Source organism: Geospiza fortis, unplaced genomic scaffold (assembly GCF_000277835.1).
Source record: "Geospiza fortis unplaced genomic scaffold, GeoFor_1.0 scaffold41, whole genome shotgun sequence".
NCBI classification, from domain to species: Eukaryota; Metazoa; Chordata; class Aves; order Passeriformes; family Thraupidae; genus Geospiza; species Geospiza fortis.
The window spans coordinates 3,862,398-3,882,657 of NW_005054299.1; the positions used below are offsets into that span (position 1 = coordinate 3,862,398).

The following is a 20,260-nucleotide window of genomic DNA, read 5'->3' on the forward strand; positions in this document are numbered from 1 at the left end:
CAGGCCTTGCAGAGATCAAATCCATACTAGCCCTAGACAGCTCTGAAGCTAAGGAGGCTATTTTAAGATACTGGAAGAGTTAAGAAGGAAAGAGGACAGGAAAAGAGCAAAGGAGGATGTGAAAAGAGAGCAGCTGTATATGCAAGAACTGTTTGGGAGAGAATCAGAGCACTGATTATCATGCAGCATCATGCCCTTAAACCTATCTATGCAATTTTTCTATTCCAGTAATTTGCCTCAATTCACCTACAGTGCCTAAGGCATTGAATTCTGCAGCCAGAGACTTCAAATTTCTCACCTGCGGACAGCAGCAGCACTGTAACCTAATCAGTCTGCCCTGTCTACCCTGCATGCTGCAAGAACTGTGGCAGCCCTACTGGCTCTTCTGATGGGAGGCAGAAACCCCACACAGCTACAGTCAAAAAAGATTCCTGCACTTTGCAGCTAAGTGTTGTGGCTAACAACAGCTGAGATAAAAGGCAGTGCAGGCTGGAAGAGATGTCTCTCAAAGAGGCCAGGCACAGGCAGCAGCCTGGCAAGGAACTGCTATGAGGGAAGACTCAAATCGTGGAAAGGTCAGAACAGCACCAAGTCAATGGAGCTAGCTGTGTCCCAAGAGGGAAGGAAAATGAGATTTCTAAGGCTCACCTGGTCACGTATTTATTAATTCTTTAGCAGTCACCTGCTAAGTAACCACATTCAGAGTCATCTCTGCATCACACCCTACACACTGGCTTGCAGGTATTGCTACAATTCACTTTTACATGTATTGCAAGGTTCTAAGCTCTCTGCAGCATGAACTAAACCTCACACCTTTATCAGCCTCCTGCTGCAGACAAGTCCTGCAGTTTAAATGGAACTCTGCCTTAAGTGCTCCTTTACATAGCCAAATCTGGCTGTATTTATACAGTAACCAGTTTCTGGCATTAACTATACACATTAACCACACTTTGCTGGCACATGCTGTATTTTACTGCTTTGCCACAATGAGGTGTCTAAACCCAGCACTTCCACATAGGGAATGACATCACTCAGGGTAGTCCATCCAATACCTGCTGCCCAGTGAAGGATCTACAGCACTGATCTGCTCTGAAGCTCTGTATGGTCTGCAACGGGCTTGGAGACAACACCTTCCAGTTATGAACAGTTCATAGTCCATATCAGCACGTGTTTCAGCATCACTGGCAGCACGGTGAGATGTGACTTTTTTTTTTAACCAATCACAGTATTTCCAACATCCATTCTTAATCCAGCTGCTTATCAACAGACAAGTCCTGTCACACAGTTTTCTCCTGAAGCAGCAGCTGTAATTTCAAGGTTATACGAAGCACTAGAAGGGAGGGAGCACTTTGTATCATTGGTCAGAAAGCTCAGCCCAAGCAGTTCTACAGCAAACAGGCTGAGTGATAATACACCATAGGAACACAGAAACCTAAGGTCAGGGCAGGGGGAATGACACTTGCATCAGTCATCCCATCACCAACCTTCCCTGTGGAGTTCAGCACAACTCTGAGGGTTTCCCTGCAGACATCAGCTCACACCCCAATTCACCTTCTCAGAAAACAGGTCTGTTGTTTCCTTAAAGACACTGCCACAACCAGACACATCTCCTGGATAGCTCAGAAACTGTTAACATCAATGAGGAACACTACTCAGAGGCCTTCACAAGTGAAAGGAATTTAAAATAGCTACTGTGTGGTAACAGAAGTTGTCTTCGCAAGTGCCATTCAACAAACAAGCAAAGGAAGCCAGAAATGCGCTGGTGGAACGCCATGGCTGTTTCCCTTTTCATAAAGTACTGTCTTCTTGGCATTCTGTCAAGCATGCTCCTGTTTGCGTCCCTGGCTCCATCACAAGTTCAAATCATAGCCCATCATAATCCCAGTAATTAGACACAAGTTGGTTTGTTTTCAGTATATCCAAAAATATCGTCTAGTTGTCCAAAGTATTCCCAGCATTTCATTGTATATGCATTTCTGGGTTAAAAGTCAAAGTCATTTTAGCAAGGTTCCAGTAATTTGTGTAATTTTTGTTCCAGCTCTGTTTACTGGATAAACATTAAAATAGCATGGAGCAGTGCAAAACTGACATTCACAGCCTGCTTTCAAAGACACCAGCAGCTTATTCAGAACTTGTGGATCCCTAACACAAAACAGAGATACCTGGAAAACAGCTTGTGGCTGCTGACACTCCAGAGGCATCACATACTTCATGCAACAAGGTTCATGCTGCCTAAACTAAATCAATATTCATTCTGCCCAGCCACAGCTGCTACACATGTGAAAATAAACATCCCAAAACTCCGACAGAGTAAATGGGTCGTCTCCCTTCAGATGTTAATGTGCAACATGGACAGACCAGCAATGAACACATTTGGTTCCTAAAACACATGGAAGAGATCCTGTACTTTTCTACATGAATTAGGTTGGCCATGTTGTGCAGCATTCTTGCTTCTTCACATACCTGAAGTTATTGAAACACAGCAATAAGAGCAGCAGTGTTAACTCTGTTTATCACACACCTCAGACTCAGATCCATAATGGATATAACTAAAGAAAGGCTGCTGTTGTAAAAAGAGGAGCAGTTTATACAAACAGGACTCCCTTCTTTATTACCAAAAAAACTTTCCATAATTTCAGCCTTGTGATCTGCTTCTTCCTAACATAAACTATGCCCTATACCAAAGTCAGAGAATGCACTACTTTGCATAAAACAGAGTTAACTTCCAGCTGGAAGTTGGTGGCTTGCTATTGATTAATGCATTTTTTTCCATCTCTAGGCCTGAAGCAATGCACTGACCTCAAAGTGCTCTGACATGCTAACAAAACAAAGGAACAGCAATAATTGTGAGCCAAAGTTTCTATCTGTTAGCATACTCAGTATGCTTAAAAAGTCAGAAAGCCTCGAATTCTAGAAGGTTTCAGCTCCTAGAGAATTGCTGAACCATTCTACACAACCTGTCTTCCAAAAGCTTCCAAACCCTGCATGCAGCAATGCCCAGAAAACACAAGAGGAGCAGCAGCATTGGTACATATTCAGAAGAAAAAGGAAATTATGGCAGCTACTCCCTGTCACTGCAAGCAAGGCAGCTCTGGTATACATGAAACAAGAAGGCACAAAAGGTGCAGCTCCAGGGCTACACTGACAGTCCAAGATTTCATTCTATTTCCCACTGACAACTGGTTAATACTAAATATGAGTATGGAGCAGAAGTAGGCCAGACATGTGTAAGGAGCAGATCCCACAGTCCAAGGTATACACCAGTCTCTGAGCACGCAGTCTTTCCCCAAGGGACACAAATCGGGTCTCTTGGCAGGACTACAAATAGGACATGAAAGGATTTAGTACTAAACTCTGCAAGAGACTAGCAAAAGAAAATACATGTGCACCTTGCCCAGAATAATTAACACCACTGTACATCTGAGAGCATGTGCACAGAGCTGAAAACAAAGTCAAGATGGCCATTTCTCAAATATACAACACTTGCCTTGCCTAACACTAGTGCCAGCAGCTCAGAGAGCTGGAAAATCATCAGGAATATAACAGGCTCAAGTGTGTTCAACTGCCTTTAGGGAAGCCACTTACCTCAGACTAACCAGCACAGGTATATAAACCTGCAGCACTGAACTTTCTCACGCATGGTTTTGTTGAGAAGATCTTGTGCTGAGCCTAAAGGAGCAACTGGTGCCAGACACAGCCTCACCCCTCAGACCCAGCCAGGCAGCTCACAGAGGCACCGCACCTGAGCGAGTGCTCTGCCTCAAAAGTCAAGCTGGAAGCACAGAGGATGGGTGGCATTCCTTCCCCCATCTCCATGCGCTTCTACAGTCGCCCGATTTCAAGTCTCGGGCGGCAATTTCTATTTCCTTGCCGCCACCTCGTGGCCAATGTCTGTATTCCCGTGTCACTGCATTTTCCAGGGAAAAAGCCACCTGCGGCCCGTTCTGCAGAGGCTGTGCATAGAGACAACGGCACTGCACAGGTGGGTAAGGATGGATGAACACTATGTTTCACTCTCAGCTGTTACAAAGTCTTATTTACACTGAAGAGGTGCAAAATAATCAGTGGCAGACGACCAGAAGCGTTTTGTAACAATGCACCAAGCTTATCTTTGAAAGGAGTATGTTATTATCCGTGTGAAATACATAACTAGGGGTGTTTAAATAACAAGTGATTAGGTAGAAGATTTGTGGGTTTTTACTGCAATATACATTAAATGTTCACATATTTATGCTAAACACACTGCCTTCACAAAGCAGCTAGATTAGGAAGTTTTGTTTGGGGTTTTTTTGTTTGTTTGTTTTGTTTTTTTTACTGTCCTCATAGATCATGAGATGGTGCGTTTCTAGGAAGACATTTGGACCAGCCCTGCCATCATGAAGAGGGCAACAGTGTCTCTCTGCCAGCTTTCATAAGCCTCAAGGAGAATGGGACAAAATTACCTGGATCTACCCAAATCCAGTATGAATGCCCAGAAGAGAAGGAATATTTCTTCACAGCCATGCAAGGTAACACAGAGAAATGAAAAAACAGCTGGCTGCTAGGAACCACCCTGTGTACAATTATCCCAAAGGATAAGATGCCACCTAAAATGCAACTCATTCCCATTACTCCCTCTTGTATGCAATATAGATACAATGTCAGGGACTGCAAAGAAAAAGGTGCTGGTGGTGGTTACATGTTTCTTCATCCATCAGGAACACTGACACACACCACACAAGTAACCATCACTAAAAATTTATTAGTAACTGCCACTGCACTGAGTGGCATCAAGAAAATCAGGCAGAATATCACAATTTTCTAAAATTCTTTGAATTTCTTCCTAGCCTGAAAAGCAGGGATAAGTGGGTGATAGAAAAGGATTAACAGTTATCTAAGGCAGCTGGAAGAGCGGCTAGTCAACAGCAAAGAAGAAAAAATCCTTGGAGGAAATTTTGGCAAATATAAGTAAGAAGTTCAACCTACTCTGGTTTAACAAGTTCATATGCATGAGTTGAGCAAGTCACCTACATGCAAAAAAGTCTTTCATAACTTTAAAGCAAATGTATTACCCTAAGGATTACCATGAATTCAAAGCCAACATGTTTAACCACTGCCACAACTCAAGTATACACAGTAATTACCACAGCAAAACTGATGGGCAATAGACTGACTTGTTTTCATCCCCTGACAGTTTGAAACTGTTTAATAAAGAAAGCTTTTGAAGTTGAAGTCTGAAATGTCAGTTCAAAACAGCATCATGGCAGCCTTGCATCACGACTGGCAGACAGAAGTGTTTATGACAAAATAGGATCTCCTTCAGAAGATCACAACTGAATGGCCCACAGGTCTATGAAAAAGTGTACTTGCAAAGAAAGAATAGCTGGGCTCTCCAAAAGAAGACTGCCAGCATATTCAACACTAAGAATGAAAAACATTTTGACAACACAGGCAAGGAAAGGAAGGATGCTATTGAAAAACCACAACAAGCAGCAAAGCAGAACCCTACTGACATCACTGAGACTTGAAAAGAGGTGGATTTACTTTTGCCAAAAAGTATAAGACACTTTAAGCAAAGGCTATGCACATATCTTGGCTCACACCTCTAGTTCTCATCAGTAACCTACCCATTATTTTTTGCCAGGCCCCATTAAATCAGCTCAGCAGGTAATTTCCATTGCTAGAACTGTTCAGAAGGTCTGGACCACTGCTGTGCATCCCACTGGGATGCAGCAAAGGCTTCTTGCTTGTGTGTGTTTGGTACATTCATGTCTAAGTCCAGATCTGGAGCAGCAGAATGCACCTCTCCTGTACACTGTCAAACAAAGGCACGATTCTAATCTCACTCATTTGATCAGTGTGGGACAGAAGCACAATACACAGACCCTGAATTCACTCCAGGAAAGAACAAATCTTTCCCTGTACTTTATAGTTTTAAGCCACTGTTGGACAAAACACAGATTACATGAGGTTATCACTTGAGATTCTCAAGAGTGAGAAAGGAAAAAATTTTCTCCCTTACTGACAAGGTGCAAAGAGGCAGAAATTTGCATGTAGTTGCATCCAGTCTATTAACAGCTTTTGCAGACCTATATTGACAGACCAAAGCCTTTTGAAAAGGTAAAAAAACCCGTTCTCCTCTAGCAATGCAAGCATGTAAGTTTCTATGCATCCTTTAGCTAGAAAAGAATAGTTTAATGGAAGAAGCAAGAGACTGTGAGACAAGAGCAATTCTAATCCTTTTGTGATTGGGAAGTTAACCTGAGTCTGCCTCTTCCCAAGCGTAAAATGGGGATAATTAATCCTCACTTAACCATGTAAATTAAATAATGTTTCAACAGTGCTGCAAGTGCCACATATTAATTAATGGCTAGGCAATAAAAAGGAAAGAGGCAAAAGCAGAGCACTTTGCTACTTACCTGCAAGTTGAAGGTTGTGCTGCAATTCTAACAGAGGAGATATTGGGCACTTGGAAGATGAGACCCTCAATTATCATTCAGTCTTAGAGGGAAAAGTTTCTCTCTCATATGCACACAGCTATCAAGTACTTGAAAACCAAGCATACGTAACTCTGCATTTCAGATCACTTCTTTGCAATGCAGCAAGCTGATGTTACCCATGGAAATGTCATAAACAAATACAACCAAAGAGAAGACAAACAGCATGAGAAGATCCATACCTTGAACACCTTCCAGAAGCAGATCAACCCCTTTTCTATAAAAGCTTAAGGCAGTTTCATAATCTTCCTCCTCCTCCTTCTTCAAGGCCAGTTTTATTAACTCGCCTGCTTTCTCCAAGTAATCTTGTTTGCCTGGTTTGGATTTTAAGCTTCCAGTAAACAAACCATGGCTTTCCTTTTCTCCTTCAGGTTTGCTCCACTCCTGCTCAGATGCCAGCGTGCTTTGGACTGGGGGTTCAGAAGTAACACAAAGGCCAGCAGCTCTACTGGGAGAACTTTGGTTGGATGCCATTCCATCATCTACCTCGGCAAGAGAATCTACATCGACTGTCAGTGAGATCAGGTCACTGTCACTGGAGAAGCCTGGAAGTCAGAAAGGCATCCATTACTCTGGATTGCTCATATACCTTAGGAGCCTTCAAAATTCCTTAGCCCATTCAAAGATTTAGCTCTTTTCACTTAGGCAGTTTCCTCAGAATACCCACAGAAGCTCCCTGATTGCAATGCTGCCTCTAAAAAATTTTAGTACCTATAGAAACATTTTTAAAAATTAATGACAAATTCTGCAGAACAACCAGTCTTCATTTCAGTACTAGGAATGAAGAGACCAACATCTAACACCCAACTTAAACTTACAAAGCAACTCACCATTGGGCTCCAGGAAATTACAAAACTAAACCTGTGTGACAGGAGCCAAATTACTGTTGCAAGAAATCCCAGCATACTGTTTATAATCAGCAAGATGAAGCATCCTCAAAACAGTAAATTAGGAGCTTGAATTAACACAGAGTTACTGTCAGCTTATGCATCATGCAGCACTCAGCTCACATGTAATATATATAATCTTCCTTCATTGCTAACACATGGTAAAATAAATTACTTAGCACCTCTTTCATCACTCAAATCTGAGCTAACACATTTTATTTTACATTTGCCATAAGTCACTACACGCTTACTGCAAACTGACCTTCAGTATCTAAACCATAGGTACTTTTCATGGTTATTTGGGAATAAATGGCAACAATGCTATTTTACATATATACCATTTCATTCTGTAAGGATTAGCATCCACAAAAGGCATTCACTCAATTAGGGTTTTCTAATGATTTAATTTCCACAAATGTAATGGAGACAACTTCCACATCTCACCTCCACATTCCGACTGGCTCGTAAGTGTCACATCATCAAGCCCACTTAAATCCTTTCGAACTGAAAAGAAGGACAAAAATGTTTCTGACACCCATGTGTACAACAGATTACAAGTTCCTTTGCCATCAGAATGAAAATACATGACCCTCCTATAAGTAAAAGTATGAAACTGCTCTTTGACTGGCTATCAGAGATACCCATTTGTTAACACAACATTAAAAGTAGGTATTAGGTTTGCCATTTCTCACTGCTTCCAAGATTGAAAAACTAAACACAGGTCCTTGCTTGCATGGGGGATTATTCAAACCTCACACTCCACATTTCAACAACAGCAAGACTACAGTCCCTATCTCACTGCTCTGACAATTTACAGCTAAGGAGACTTAAAACAGGAAAGTTTTCAAAGCTGGGACCTACACACAAGGGAAAAAAAAAAAAGCCAGCTTTCAGTCTCAAAAACATCATTCCAGAATAGTACTCTGCATGAGACATACGGAGCAAGCCACAAATTCGGCAGTGCCACCTGGATATCAAGTAGCAGTTTGTTTTATCACCTTGGCACATGTACCCACTGAGGCAATAAAACAGGCAACAAGGTCAAGACATTTAGCTGTTTGCACGCACAGAGAAAGTAAATTCTGAGCTAAAACTTGGTGCCTGCTTTCTCCTATATTATTGTCAGAGAGATGAATTTAACCATATTTCCAGGTAACATATTCTGACTTATTTTCAAAAAGTATGTGGCAGCAGGTAGAAGCTGACTCAAAGGCAACTAACTCATACTTTCTTTCACATTTTGCAGCTGTAAAGTTACAGGAGTTTAAAATTTATAGGAGTAAGAAGGCACTGTAGAAATACTGCTTTCCTAAAATCCAGCAGTTCCTTAACATGAGTGAGAGGAAAAACACATGAAGGACAACAAATTACCAACCACTCTTTGTCTGAAAAGCAAGGGACAGTGATACTTAGGACACACTATACTACTTGAGAGGAAGGGACAGGGTGCACAGAAGACAATGTTGTGATCTTCTCATGGAAGGGCTATAAAGGGAAGTGTACAGGCAGAGAAGAAAACTGTGTAGCCCCCAATCCTGCAAGAAAGAAGCTAAACTCACAACAAAAAAGCTGGAGGAGGGTAGAGGATTCATTAACTAGCATAATAATAATGAGCCATTCACCTGCTCAATGTAGGGGCAGCAATACCAAATTTGGGGGTGGAGAACTGAGCATTTATTAAACACCATTTAGAGGTACCAGGTGGTGAAAGCAGATCTGATTGATGGACAAAGAGTGCAAAGAGAAACCACGAATGGAAAAGCTGGGGGTTTTGGAAGGGTGCTCTGGCCACTCAGATGAGATGAATTAGAGCCCATCCACACAGCAGATTTCACACAGACTCAAGTTCCCCTCCCTACAGGCCAAACAAAACCACGTTTGCTCTTGTCTTGTAGCCAACTGGACCAAACGCTCTATGAACACAGCTAGCATGGCACAGAGCCTGAGCTAATAAACTTTTCTTTAGGTCAGGTTTAGAGCCCAGAGCTGGCACCACACAACAATAGTCATGGGGTTTCCAGTCAGCTTATGGGGTAGGAAGCATCTCAGGTGCACAAGATTATTTCTGGGAAGATCGTGCGTACATGGTAAAATAGAAGGACAGAGGAAAAAAGAGAATGAAAAAAAAATTACTTCCTGATGAAGTTCTCTAAAGAATCTGGTAAGTTAATTAATATAGAAAGATTTATGATGAGGAAGTGGGACATCTGAACATCATCCAGTGTACTCACAGAAGAAGACAAAGTGACTGTTTATAAGGAATATAAAATGAGAATAATGATGCTGAAATTGAACATAAATCTCTGTACTTGTCTGAAAAAGGTATCTGAAAAGTAAACACAGTTTCCAAAAACTGGTGGAAAGCCTGGGTAATCTGGCCTCTTGAAAAGCAGATTCCTGTGAAAGCATGAACTGCCAAACTCCTTTTACAAGCAAGATAATTGTTGCTTATTTTGGTACAAAAACATTTCTACTACTGTCAGTTTGCATCTTCCACTGTTAATGTGCACACCTTCTGCAAAATGAACTTTGTCTGGAAAGAACAGATAAAAGCGAGAAAACACAACCCACCCTTAAAAGCAAACAGCAGCACCTGTTAAGGGATGGATTTGCTACTTCTCAGTACAACAGCTTGAAGGAGCAGTGCCCACGTGGAGGCCCTTGCATGCCCACAGAAGGTGACACAGTGAACCAGCCACAGTTAACTGCCATAATCAGACTGGGAAAAATCAGCTGCAGGCAGGAGCTGTGAGGAGAGTCAGGGAAAGGACTCAAGGCCGAGTATTGCCACTGCCATCTAGAGGTTTTAAAGACAGACGTCTCCTTCTGTCCACAGCCTCCTGCCCACCAAAATCTGCTTTCAAGCATAAGACAATGTGAGCTGGAAGACACATAGGTTTTTAGAAAATATAACTCCACAAAATTCACATTCAGCACATCCAACTCCTGTGCTCGTAGTTGTTCCAAGGATCCTGTAAAAGCCCTCCAGCCGATTCAGAAGGGTATCAAAGAATTTTTCTACTTTACAGCATTTTTCTTTTCAGTATTTTATCTGACATAAAGGAAGTGGTTTTCTTCTGCTAAAAATGAGGCCCTTGTGAATAATGAATAGAAGTATTCACATTAAGCACTTTTAGAAGCAGTCTATTTTATAGGGCACAGTGTAAAGTGAGAGCATTGTCAGAATCTGAAATGTTAAATTTCACAGAAATCATTAAAACCCTTTAACACTAGTTAGTGCTATTTACCATAACTGCCCTCTTCAACTAAACAATTATATATAAACATATATGTTTATATATAAACATATGTTTTATACATAAACATAAACCCATATCGTTTTATATATAGACAACAACAACTTCTATACTTTTCCCTTCACAGAACAAAATATTGTGGGGACATTCATTCATTAGCATCATAGAAGGTACTACAAAATAAAATGCAAAGCTCACCTCCTATGTAGAATATATTGTACGACTAAGAACAAAGTTATTGACATAGAGAGATCCCAATGACAAGTCATACAACCTCAAGTGAAAAAAATTAACCAACCACTGTCAGAAGACAAAACCCATGTTTTGTTCTCCAAGGGTTGTTTTATCAAAGGAAATTCTATGCCAGAATGATCAGATCCCCTCCTAAATAAGCTTAAGAAGTGTTTGTATAATAATGTGGATTTATACATGAGTGCTAAGCAATTCCAAAGGAAAACTTAAGAGTTGAAGAAGAATTTCATAGAAATCACAAGGACCAAGCATAACTCAGAAACACAAAAATATCTAAAAGATTGCATGGTACACAGAAATGCTTAAACTGACTCAGCCTAGAGGCAGGCAAGAAGCTCCAGTACAGCATTTATTTGGGCTGACTGACCCTTCCTTACAACTCTACTATTTTTTAGTGCAAGTGAACTGCCACTAAAAGTACCACTAAAATTACTCTACACATGGTATCCAAGTCAGCATGTACACCTTTAGAATGAAACTTCCAGAAGTGCAAACAGCTCTGCTGAGCCAAATTGCTCTCTTGCCAATCCCAGCTCAGCATTTTTGCCATAACAAGCAAACAGAAACTGGAGGCCAATGCTCCATGAAGAAATCTGCCTCTTGCCGTTTACGATCATGCTATGAGGTTATGTGGGAAGAGAAAGCAAACCTTCAGAGCTGCAGTCAGACAGGTTGTCAGTCAGAGAGTCAGACAGAGGCTCAACAGGACCAATCAACTCAGAGCCATCATGCACCTCTCCACCCTGAAAAAAAAAGAGCAAAGGAATTACTCAGCTGCTGTGCTCTATGGAAATTCTCACTGTATAGAAGTGATAGCCAAAATGATACCGCCTAATCAGTGAGTGCTCCATTACTTTACAGTTAATGAATTGAATTAAACCATAAAAGCCTGCAAAATCTAACAGTTAAGCCATGTTTGGTTGCCAGAGACTGACTAGGTATCTAGAACCTAGTCAGGTTCAGAATTTTGAACCACACAGACCTGCACACCCAAGTCTAACAGTGCTCCTGATCTCTTGTGTCACATATAGTCTGTGCCCTTCAGAGATGCTCCCAAGCACAGGACTGCCCATCAGACTAATGTCCCACTCATGACCCACTATCTTGAGTTCAGTCATAGCTGAGACTTCACAAAAATACAAGGAGGACATTCCTCTCCAAGCCTGAAAGGAACCAAAGCTAAGAGAAGTAACAATAGCATTAGAAACCACCTAAATGTTTTCAGTGTTTTCTTAAATTTCTGCTTCACATCCCAGGAGCACACTTTCCATGCCACTTTAACAAAAAGTGCACCATTTTCAAAATCATATTACAAACAGGCATTGCTAATCTGCCTTGAACCAGCCCAGCACATTTTCACACAAGCCAGCTCTTTCTTCTGGAGTTTATAACACATAGATGAACAGAACACTCCCTTCAGATGTTTCTAAGAATTCATTGTCCAAGTCTCTCTCTCCACAGCCACAAAAATCTGAAAAGGAACAAAACCACCCAAGGGTAGAGGTAAAAGCACACAGGCTGAGCTGGTGACAGACCAAATCTAAGGCTCTCTTCCAGGAAAGTATGACACCACATCAGCTAACAAATGAGCCTAAATTATTGCATTTGCATAACCCTCCTTGAAGACATAGTTTGTCCTAAAAAAACACTGGTTTTCTAGTTTTATTCATTTCCCTGCAAAGCCAGAAAAGGTTCATTGGGAGGCTAAAACTAACACTTTTATTAAGCAAAGGAAGGAAAGAGAAGTCTGAAAAACTACCCAAAAACCACAGAAGTATTTCCAAAGAACTGAAAAAATGCAAATGCAAATAAACCAAAAAGTAAAATAGTCTAACTCAGTCTCCCAGTCATCGACACCAAAGCTTAAAGAACATTATTTTAAGTATTTTAAAGAACACTGCAATAACGTCATCATGAAAACAAGTGAAAAATCTTAAGCTTTGATAAAATTTTGCTCTTGCATACAGATACCATTTAAATATACTAAACACATTAATATGCTTAAGTCCCATCTCAGTCAGATGAACATTTCCTTAATTCCAGAGAGTTACTGTCATGGGTACATGTAAATTTATGCTTATGAGTTTGCAGAACATTAGACTAAGCTACTGAAAATAAAGAGGTTTGAAGGAACTATTGAACAGAAACTGCTTCAGCCGTAATAAAGAGCAAGTCCATATCAATGTACTGTCCTAAAATTTGTTATGGAGACTGGCTCTCACAGCACTGTACAATCAGCAGGTTGGACTAGTTATATGCCAAATTTGTTGCTGTGGACCTGAGCTCACAAAGACCAGAAGGAAACAGTGTAAACAGTCTTCGCTCCTTTGGTTAGAAACTATAAACACCTACTGAAAATATAGGAACAGTGGCAATATTTTTATTACTTCCCACTGGAATTTATCATCACAAGTTTTGCTCAGCATTCAATTTAAAAAAATTCAAATCCCTTCACCTGAAGTTCCTGTAAAACTTTCCACCTCGTAGAGGTGTGGCATGGGGTTTTTTTTAAAGCCACATTTCCAGAGTGAACGGAAAAGCCCCAGTCCCTTCCCAAAGCATGTCAGAGCAGCTCACTGCCCTTCCATGGTTTATAAAGTAAAGCAGAATCAGCACTATACTTCAGTCATGTCGGTAAGAAGCAAATACTTCTGCAAATACTAACCAACCTTAAAAAACTCTTCCAGCTGTTTGCTGTTATAGAGAGCAGGGATATTGGCAGAAAACTGCAAGAGATCTTCAGCACATTGCCTTCTTTCTTCAATCACAGTTTCATCAAATCGCCCTGGAACAGACACACAGATTGACAGCTTCAGAAACAGCCATACATTTATTTTGCAACAACGACTACAACGAAAGAAAACAAACGAGACAAAAGCAACCTTCTGGAGACAATGCCCTGAGTCTATGAAAGTCACTCCAATGCTTCAGGAGAACATAGCAAATCTTCAAACTTCCTATTGTCAATTGTCCCTAGAGTCCCGTCTTCTGCAATCCGCTCGGATGATGAAAGCTGGCAGCTACGACAAGAATCCTTCGCCCTCTCATCGTAAGAATATGTGAGGCAACACTCTTGATTAGCCAAGAGACACTAACGGATGTCCAGTGTTATCTGACAATAAATGATACATGCACAATTTGACAATATGCCAGTCAGTGTCAGCCTTGATTATGGCCCAAATCCTGTAAGGAGCTGAGCAATCTTCACGTATTCTCAAGAACAACGCACAATATGAGCGGGTAGTAAACAAAGTATTGCTAAAAGCCCCCAAACAGATCTTCAATTCCAAGGTGCCATTTATGGAGGAGACAAAGTGTAGGGGAGATGGTGAAGCCCTGCTACCAGACACCGAAGCTTTCCTCTGAAGTAACTCCATGCAGACAGGGTCTCATCTCCTTCTGGATTCAAGAGGTAAACAGAGCTGGAAGCAGCTCATTTACTAAAATGTATGATCATTCCTTTTTCTCTACTCAGCACCCAAAACATTCCAATTAGAAAAAACATACTTAAAAACAATCCCACAGTTCACCTGAAGAGATTTGCTTCTCAGGAGAAAACCCTTGGATTGCTACCTTAATTCACATCCTTCACAATTGCACGCAACTTATTTTAGCTTTTTATATCAACATCACTTTGTTGTTGAAATAGTTACAAGTTTACAAAAGAAAAAGGGCAGAGGTTAACAGTAATAATTGGAGGAGAATAGAACAGATATCGCAACAGCTATACAGAGGGGGAAAAAAGGACTGGGAAGACAAGTTCAAGAAACAGTACTGCTATAACAGCATGATCAGAAAAATAAGAACCACCTGTGACAGCTCTGTGGCATTAACCTTTGAAGAGGACAAAAGAAACATGGAATACAAAAGCAAAATTCATTTATACTTAGAGCAAGCAAAAAAATAATCCCAGAAGAAAGTATCAAAGCAGGATTCTTTCCAGAAATTCTTCAAGTAAATAGCTCCTGCCCATGCGGTATCAGAAAAAAGAAAATAAAACTAAAAAGACACACACGTACTCACAAGATCACAAACAAAGCTTTTGGGGCTTATTTTTCCCATGAAAGAAAAGAAAAGACATCATTGGGCTAATTTTCAGCTGGACTGGTTCCGTGCCTTGCCCCCCCTGCCGTTTCAGCTGTACAAACAGGAGCAGCTGCACAAAAGAGTGAGCAACAAGCAAGCAGAAAGAAGGCAAAAGCAATGCTACCACAGTGAGTGGGAACATTGAAATCAGGCCCTATTAAACTGCTCACCAAACTTCCTAAGTCTTCAGAGCAACACTGGGGGTGCATTAGGGCTCTTGGCTCATTCCATGCAAAATTGGACGTCATGGAAAGAAAACAACTTCCCTTAGCAAAGCACAGCAGTGTGGCCCAGCTAAATGAATCTACAAATTCACACAAACACTGCTACAATGCAGTAGCAAATCAATGGCGAAGAAGTAAACACCTAACAATACCAGAAACAGAAAACTTTTGCTAGAAAAAAATTCTGTAAGATATTTTCCCTCGAGAATCTCTCCCTGTTCCATTTCATCAAACTCAATAAAAACTAATTTTGTTTATCCACATCTTCTCAGTACCTCCACTGGGCACCAGATAGGACACATCAGGACCAGCCCTGCCAGGCTGACTGGTGTGCATTCACTGATTGCCAGGCAGCTGCAAACCTCACAGGTATGAGCTGAGCCTGCCTGGCCCTCAGCAGCACCAAAACACATGCTCTCTTCTTACTCAGCTGCCATTTCAGACTTTGCAGAAGTATAATTACATCTGCAACCACCTTCACTCTCAAATTTAGCTGATATTAGCCACATCAGTAAGAGGTTCGACTTTCTAAAGGCACAATTTCACAAGCCTTAGTTTCTTAGGATACTTAGCTAAAAAAAATAGAAATACATGTTAGAACAGAGCTGTTGAAACATTAGTCACTGTCGCATTTTCCAGCCCATTAGCATCATGATAGCATCAGGAAAACTGCTTCTAGAACTAGAGGGCTTTAGGGGAAGGAAGAACATTATTCAGTACTGGTTCAGTTCACAGAACTCCTGGCATCTTGCTGGCAGTTTAATTCCCAGGCAGCCCTGCCCATCTCCTTCCTCCTTTGCCTTTTTTCATACTTTCAAGCAATTTGTATTGCTCAACACTTTCATTGTCACTCTTCTCAAGGAAATACTCAAAAGTGCTTATGCAGCCAGCTGACTCATCCAACATTTCTATCAGGATGTCATTCTGCATCTAAATCGACATTATTTCTACTAGTCTTTACAATTCTCAGACCTATACACACTCCATTACAGGGATCACATCTTTCTGATATTTTTAAGAAGTGTCAACTACAACTTCAGCGTATAACACAATTCTTACTCCTCCAGCAACGATCCATTCAAAATTTCCTATTTACATAAAAACCAAATGTAAGTTCCTATTAAAAGAATCCACAATTAATTTTGTGGAGCAGACCTGAACAACTAAACACCCAGCAAAGTGTGTGTTCATGTTTCAGTTAGCTTCTCACAAGACTTCCTACTGTACATGGCACCAAATTCATAAACACATTACCTCATCCAGAGTCTTCAAATACAAAGAGCACCTTTATGTCAGCACCCTGACTCACTGCTATCAAGTTGTAAATATCTGGGGAGCTTTTGTTTCTTTTTTGGTGGGTTGGGGGGGTGTAGGTTTTTTTTTTTATACCAGAGTACATTTCTGCAATTGCTAGACAACATACATGCAGATTTACCCATATTTTGATAAAATGCCATGAATGGTCAACATATGGAAATACTTACAAGTGTCCAACAACAACAACAACAAAGAAGTAGCTTGAAAGTACTGAAAAAAATTATGTTAATGTGTATTAGGAGAGGACAGTAATCATATCCCAGATATAGGTGTCATAATTTCAGCAGCTGGATATGCTAGGACATCTTAGATTTCCATGATCAAATTCACTGAGGTTTTTCCTATAAAACAAGTAGGAAATGTTCAAGTGAAGTACAGAGAAAGTCAGATGATTTCTTTTTCCCAACCACAGGAATTTTTCTGCTTTGACACAAGCAGGTCTACTGCAACAACATAAAAATACACACACTTTGTGGCAAGTCTTTAGTTGCATGAAATATGGAAGCACAGCATGACACATTTGTTTTTAAATACATCTCAGTTCTCTACACCATCTCCTGAAGTTCTGAATGCTGAACTGGAGATGCTCCTCAGCTTTAACAATTCTACTACAACTAAGTTCAACTGTCAGAACCACCAATGCCCATTTTGCAAACTGCACCCTCTGCAAACAATAGGTACAGACATTATTTAAAGCACGGATATCCAAAAAAAACAACCAACCAAAACAAAACAAAAAAAAAAAAGAAAGAAAAAGCTGAAAAAAAATCACAAAAAAACCCCCACCAGTTGCCAACAATTCTACTCACAATTTTAATTAGAAACTAGTCTAAAAGCTGCAACAATTGTAACATTGCCAAAGGGAAGCAATACTACAGAAATGGTCCATCAAAGCAGCATGGAAACAAAAGATCTTGAGAGAGATGGACCTTGCAGGTCATCACTAACAGAATGAGACTGAAAACGAGTTTTTCAAAACCTTGTTATCTATAAAGATTGTATTTTTCCTCCAGTACAAAAAAACCTTAGGGTTTTTATTTTAAATTAAAATAAATCATATGGCAGTTACTATGTGCAGAATTGCAATGAAAGGATACACAGTAAAATTTTATATTGAAAATACAAAAATAATTCTTAAATTGGAGAGTCAGATAGGGCTGTTCCTTTCAGCTACGTACCAATCATTTAAAATTTGCTTTTACATTACTCCACTTTTCTGTATTCTTCTGTGTCTCAGCTTCATCTAAATGTAGTGAGGTTTGTTTTCGTTTGGTTTTAATTTCAAAGAGGTTTTTAATAAATAACTGCATTGAATGTTTCTGTGTATTTCCATCTCTCACAATGTACATTTCAGTCACTTTTGTTCACTAAATACAATGGAAGAAGGATGTTTTTCAGAAGGGATTTCACTCAATTCTTCTCTTGCTTACAGAGCTAGTGTAAAAACAGTTAATTTGCATTTATAGAAATTTTTAATTTGTTAAGATATTAGACACCTATACTCTCTTCTACCCTGATTTTCTTTTACCCCTCTCTTTTCTCCCCTATGAATAGCTATCATACCTTCTACCTGAAAATACTAGCTTTGTAAATAATTTGTCCAATGAGAACTCTACTCTGTAAATCGGATTTAAAATAATCTCAGAATGAAACTATTACTATATGCTTTATTTAACAAGTATTGTCCATGCTCTGACATAGCACCAAAACTTACCCCACTTCCAACTTCTTAAATAAGCAAAAAAAAAATTACATGAAACTTGGATACAATTTGGCTGATGTGACATACAATTTAAACCAGGAATTTCACCTAGCTCTATGCAGAGAGCCACAAAATCTACATCAGAATTCAGCTTCATAGATGCAGGCCAACAAATGTGAAACATACTGGATGCTAAAACATACCAATCTGAGCCACATAGAAAATTTGCGAAAATAGCCTCTAGATGACTGCCCAACACTGCTAAAAAATGCCACACAAAGAAAACCTGCAAAAATCAGCACTAGACATGCACAAAAAAACCACCAAATACTGTCTGGGTGCTAAAGCGTGCACAATACATCCAAACCATGCAAAAAACATGTATGGCAATAAACACAATAACCAGACACAACATATGGAAACTGCAAATACACATAAAGCATGCCCTAGAGATGTAGTAAAAAAATGCCAAACAAGCTCAACACTAAAAATGCTAAAAATCTGGGGAGGGGAAAAAAAAAAGATGTGGTAGCAGGACGCAAAAGAAAAAAAAAAGGTAAATCCATGTTAAAGTGTGCTGTATGTTTAAAAAAACACCAAAACATATTCAAAACACATGGCAATGGAAAGCAACACTGCAGCAATGCCTACGAAACAAAAGACATTTTTTTAAAAGTTCAAGCAGGTTAGCAAAAAAAGAGCACATTGGAAATTCATGCCAAAAGATGCCAAACATACTGGACACCCGAAATACCACTGCAGTAATGCCAAATATACTGGGACAACACTGTAAGAACCAAAATCCACCCCAAAAAACACACAGAAATCCCAGACCAGAAACAAGAGCATATGGCAGATGCATTTTAAAAAATGCCAAACATCCTGGACACTAAACCCCATACAAGGTGCACAGAGAAACCATGAACACAAATGAATGCTAATTAAAAAAATGAAACAAAACAAAGAAAAAAAACCACAAACTAAATCAACTTGTAAACACCATAAAAAGAATTTAATAATCCCAAAATGCCTTAGGTTCTGAAAAGGATTTTAAAAATCCAAAATACACCTCAGAAATTGAAAATCTCACCAAAAAAGGATCTGGCAGATGCATGCCAAAAAAACCACCAAACATGTTCAAAGATTAAAAACCATTAAAATGCCCAATTGTAAATTGCACATGGTAAATTCATGCTAAAAAGGCCCAACAAATATACTGGATACACAGAAAAAATTCCACTGCATAACTCAAAAAATAACAAACTGAAAAATCGTACCATGTATGTATGCAAAAGAACCCACTAAAGAAATCCTGGACAGAAATAACATCTTAGCCATGCCCTAGGGACCAAAATCACACCTAAAAACAGTCCACACTGGAAACCTTTAACCCCAAAAGCACATTAGAAACCGAAAAGCTCATGCGAAAACCAAACTAAATGTGCATGACAGATGCAAGTAAACAAATGTCAAACACTTGTTGGACACTTTCAAAATCCAACTTTAAAATTCTTGGGAAAATGGTTTCAAAAGCAGATGGTAAATGTACACCAAAAGCAACAGTCAGCAACACTTTAGAAATGCTTCAGAAACACTCACAGAGCATGCAGTATACGCATGTAAAAAAGATACCAAACATGTTGAGCACACTAAAAAATTGTTGAAAAACACTTAAAAACGCAGTGGCTATTGCGCGATATATAAACATAGCTCCAGTTTGTGCTGGACATGAAGAACATACACAAATAAAGGTGATTTTATAAACACAACGCTGCTAAAAAAATATGGTAGGTGGAATTCTGTACACTCACACCACTTCCCTGGAAGTCCACCTATAGCTCATTCATGAGGACAAACACATCAGGATGAAATTAAGACCTATAAGAGCTAATTCCTTTTTGTCACCTGTTTCTCTGGCAGATTGTTTTGGTGAAATATGTAAAACTGATCTCAAAAGCCTAGCTAGATAAAACTGACAATTGCAATCAAATTGCCATAACATTTTTTTTCTGTAACAACAACCATTTAATACTTTAAAACAGCTAATCACTAAAAATCA

At 39.8% G+C, this 20,260-nt stretch overlaps 1 protein-coding gene across 2 annotated transcripts in view; it reads right to left on the reverse strand.

The window, feature by feature from the left end:
• Positions 1–20,260, reverse strand: part of RPS6KC1 (ribosomal protein S6 kinase C1) — an 80,151-nt gene that overhangs the window by 55,247 nt on the left and 4,644 nt on the right. For both annotated transcript variants that reach the window (XM_014308404.2, XM_005416160.3), the window contains exons 3-6: positions 13,542–13,657; positions 11,522–11,615; positions 7,808–7,867; positions 6,659–7,021 (exon numbers count right to left, since the gene is read on the reverse strand). In XM_014308404.2, the coding sequence (XP_014163879.1) occupies positions 6,659–6,950 (292 nt within the window). In that variant the 5' untranslated portion in view covers positions 6,951–7,021; positions 7,808–7,867; positions 11,522–11,615; positions 13,542–13,657. The remainder of the gene's footprint in view (positions 1–6,658; positions 7,022–7,807; positions 7,868–11,521; positions 11,616–13,541; positions 13,658–20,260) is intronic.